We start from the raw sequence: 2623 nt of genomic DNA, 5'->3' as shown, positions 1-2623 counted from the left end.
TACATTGTTAGGAAGAAACATGTGTTTATTGTTTAATGAAAACCAGTGATGTTTTTACAAATTATATGAAATTAACAGACAAGTATTTCTGATTATCATAGAGGGGATAGAGTATTGGTGAACAAAAGAATACAAACATAAAAATGAATATATATATATATATGTATATGAATATCTTTATTCTTCATAAATTTTTACTAGATAATTACTTCTATAATCTTTCGTAATGTCGATGTTGCAGCAAATTTTTCACGTAAAATTATATCTTTATCAATATAACAATATGAGTACATTGTATGCACCAAATACAGTTTCAACAAATATCGAGTCAATAATATACAACTGATAAAAAATATTAATAACATTTTTCATTTATTATACCATATTATGATATATTGTAATTAAAAAATGTTAGTAATACCATAAACACATTATCATCCGCTTGTATAGATGTTTCATATTTTTATAATACAATCTTCTGTATAATATAGCTATCTACTGTGAAATTAATATTGTCCAAGGATATTTGTGAAAGGACTAAATCTATTCTCATGCCTTGTTGGACTCATTCTTTAACACATTCATTCAGAATTAAAACATATTTTTTTAATACTTCAGAGTGTGAAAACATGTTGTGTACAGTGTTTAAAATAAAATATCATCATCTCCTTCATCTAGGATATTTGCAGTTTCTACATATTCTCTGCCAGATGCTATCATCTCTGCCCTAGCTGCTTCAGCCTGTGAAACAGTTTAAGCATTTTAAAAGATACTTGATCAAAAATGGTGAAGAATGGAATTATTTTTAGAATATAAATCTTACCTTTGCTTTTATTTGTTTCTTCTTATCCTGAATCTTTTTTAATCGATAGAACTCTTCTCTTTCCAATTCATCCAGCTCAGAAATTATATAAGCAAGAGTTTTTTCAATTCTTGGGATGATAACATGTTCAATAGCATTTACACGGCGGTTTGTGATTTTAATAACTTCATCCAAGGTTACAAAACTTGTTTGCAAAGATGCCAATTCCACCAATAACTTCACTGCTCTTTGATAATTCTTTTTCAATTTTGCCAATTGCTGGCCACCTCTTGCCAAACCTGCTAACTCATAGGTATCTGTACCATCTTGATAGGACTCAAACACTGGAAGATTAACACCAGCAACATTATCTTTCTTAGATCTAATTTTAATTTGAGCTTTTGTCACATTCTGAAGAACTACTTGATTGAAGTCTCCAGTTGCAAACTTGGCTTCAGCCAATGAGAAAGCTGCCTCTTTCATTACTTCTCCCATAAGAGTTTTTGTCTAGATATAGAGAAGAATAAAATTGTTATAAAAAATTAACAATTATTCATACAAATAAATATCTTTTTGTACCTCAATAATTTTACCCAGAATTAATCTAAAACGCATTTGCAATGCATCTGCTTTCTTTTTTAACAAACCATGACCCTTTTGTGCTCCATGTAAACGGGATTTCATTAACATTTGCGCTCTGAAAGAAAAAAAGATAAAAAAATATAAATTCTGTGTTATTATATTCACAGACATTATTACCAATATAATGAAAGAAGTAAACAATATGTACACTTGCTGCCCTTGTATAACAGTTAAAGACTACAATGTCGATTTATAAAAAAATACTTACATGTTAATAATACGAATATATGATAAGTATAATTTAAACGTTTTAAATAAATAGGAATAGGGTTACACCCATCTTATGATGGATGATAACAGACTCAGAAAATTTGGTAATAAAAGAGAAAAGATATCAAATAAGTGAATACTAAGATCCACTGAAAGAATAAAATAGACTCGTATAATTTGAAAGAGAAATACTTACCCCCGAGAAGGGAAAATCGCAAGTTTATCCTTTCCAGACATAGTTGAGAGAACTATCAAGCAGACAAGAATGAAACTGATCAGCTGACTCGTAGGACCGGAAGTTTGAAGTTGTATATATAGTTGCGCAAAAATTAGCGCGTAATTTTAAAATTAGTAAGAGGATGAAGAAAATGGAATATAATCAGATTGTTTGATACAGTGGGTATATGAAACAATTGAAAAGCAAAATGTTGCAACATTAACATTAGTACATAAGTTCGGAAGTATGTTTAATCAAAATTTATAATATCTTAAACTTAATTTAAACAAAGAATGAAATAAGGGGAATAGAAAACAAAAATCTTCAATGGAACATAAGTACCATACCTCCTATTCGTTTGAAGAAATGAAAGATTGTTTCATGCAACGATTAATAAAAGAAAATCGTTGTTTCCGTATTAGCGACAGTAAGTCAAATAACACGTTTAGAATAGACGTTTGCGCTGTCAATCCGCATAACGCACGTAGAAGTTGCTGGCAACCTGGAATAATAAGGAAAGCCTCCGAAGATATTCTTATGAGAATGAACATTAATCGTCTTTGGATATAGGTTTGTATATATTCGACGTAAGAACGAAAAATGAACGCTAAGTGGGAAATCCCTGTTCCAGGTCTACTTATTTTGGTAAATTACATTATTAATTTTATGAAAAAGAGAATGATTCATAAATCAGACATTTCTAAAGATTTTATACTAAATAAAGCAGTTCATGATGCTACGAATATTTTACT

General features: G+C 29.4%; 1 protein-coding gene across 1 annotated transcript; it reads right to left on the bottom strand.

The window, feature by feature from the left end:
* Window positions 1-144: 144 nt before the first annotated feature.
* On the bottom strand, window positions 145-1962 carry LOC122571272 (V-type proton ATPase subunit D). Its single transcript, XM_043734842.1, has 4 exons — window positions 1851-1962; window positions 1382-1499; window positions 824-1309; window positions 145-741 (listed from the first exon to the last, which is right to left on the bottom strand). Exons 1-4 carry the CDS (start codon window positions 1889-1891, stop codon window positions 646-648), a joined length of 741 nt encoding a protein of 246 aa, XP_043590777.1. The 5' UTR covers window positions 1892-1962; the 3' UTR covers window positions 145-645.
* Window positions 1963-2623: the final 661 nt, after the last annotated feature.

This window comes from Bombus pyrosoma, linkage group LG9, assembly GCF_014825855.1.
Source record: "Bombus pyrosoma isolate SC7728 linkage group LG9, ASM1482585v1, whole genome shotgun sequence".
Taxonomy (NCBI): Eukaryota; Metazoa; Arthropoda; class Insecta; order Hymenoptera; family Apidae; genus Bombus; species Bombus pyrosoma.
The sequence above is the reverse complement of the archived record's forward strand: the minus strand, read 5'-3'. Positions and strand labels throughout refer to the sequence as shown.

Coding starts and splice junctions, on each gene's coding strand:
- LOC122571272 (XM_043734842.1), bottom strand. CDS start 1,891: ATGTCTGGAAAGGATAAACTTGCGATTTTCCCTTCTCGGGG. Junction 1,310..1,381: donor TTCTGGGTAAAATTATTGAG/GTACAAAAAGAT, acceptor CTCTATATCTAG/ACAAAAACTCTTATGGGAGA. Junction 742..823: donor AGAAACAAATAAAAGCAAAG/GTAAGATTTATA, acceptor ACTGTTTCACAG/GCTGAAGCAGCTAGGGCAGA.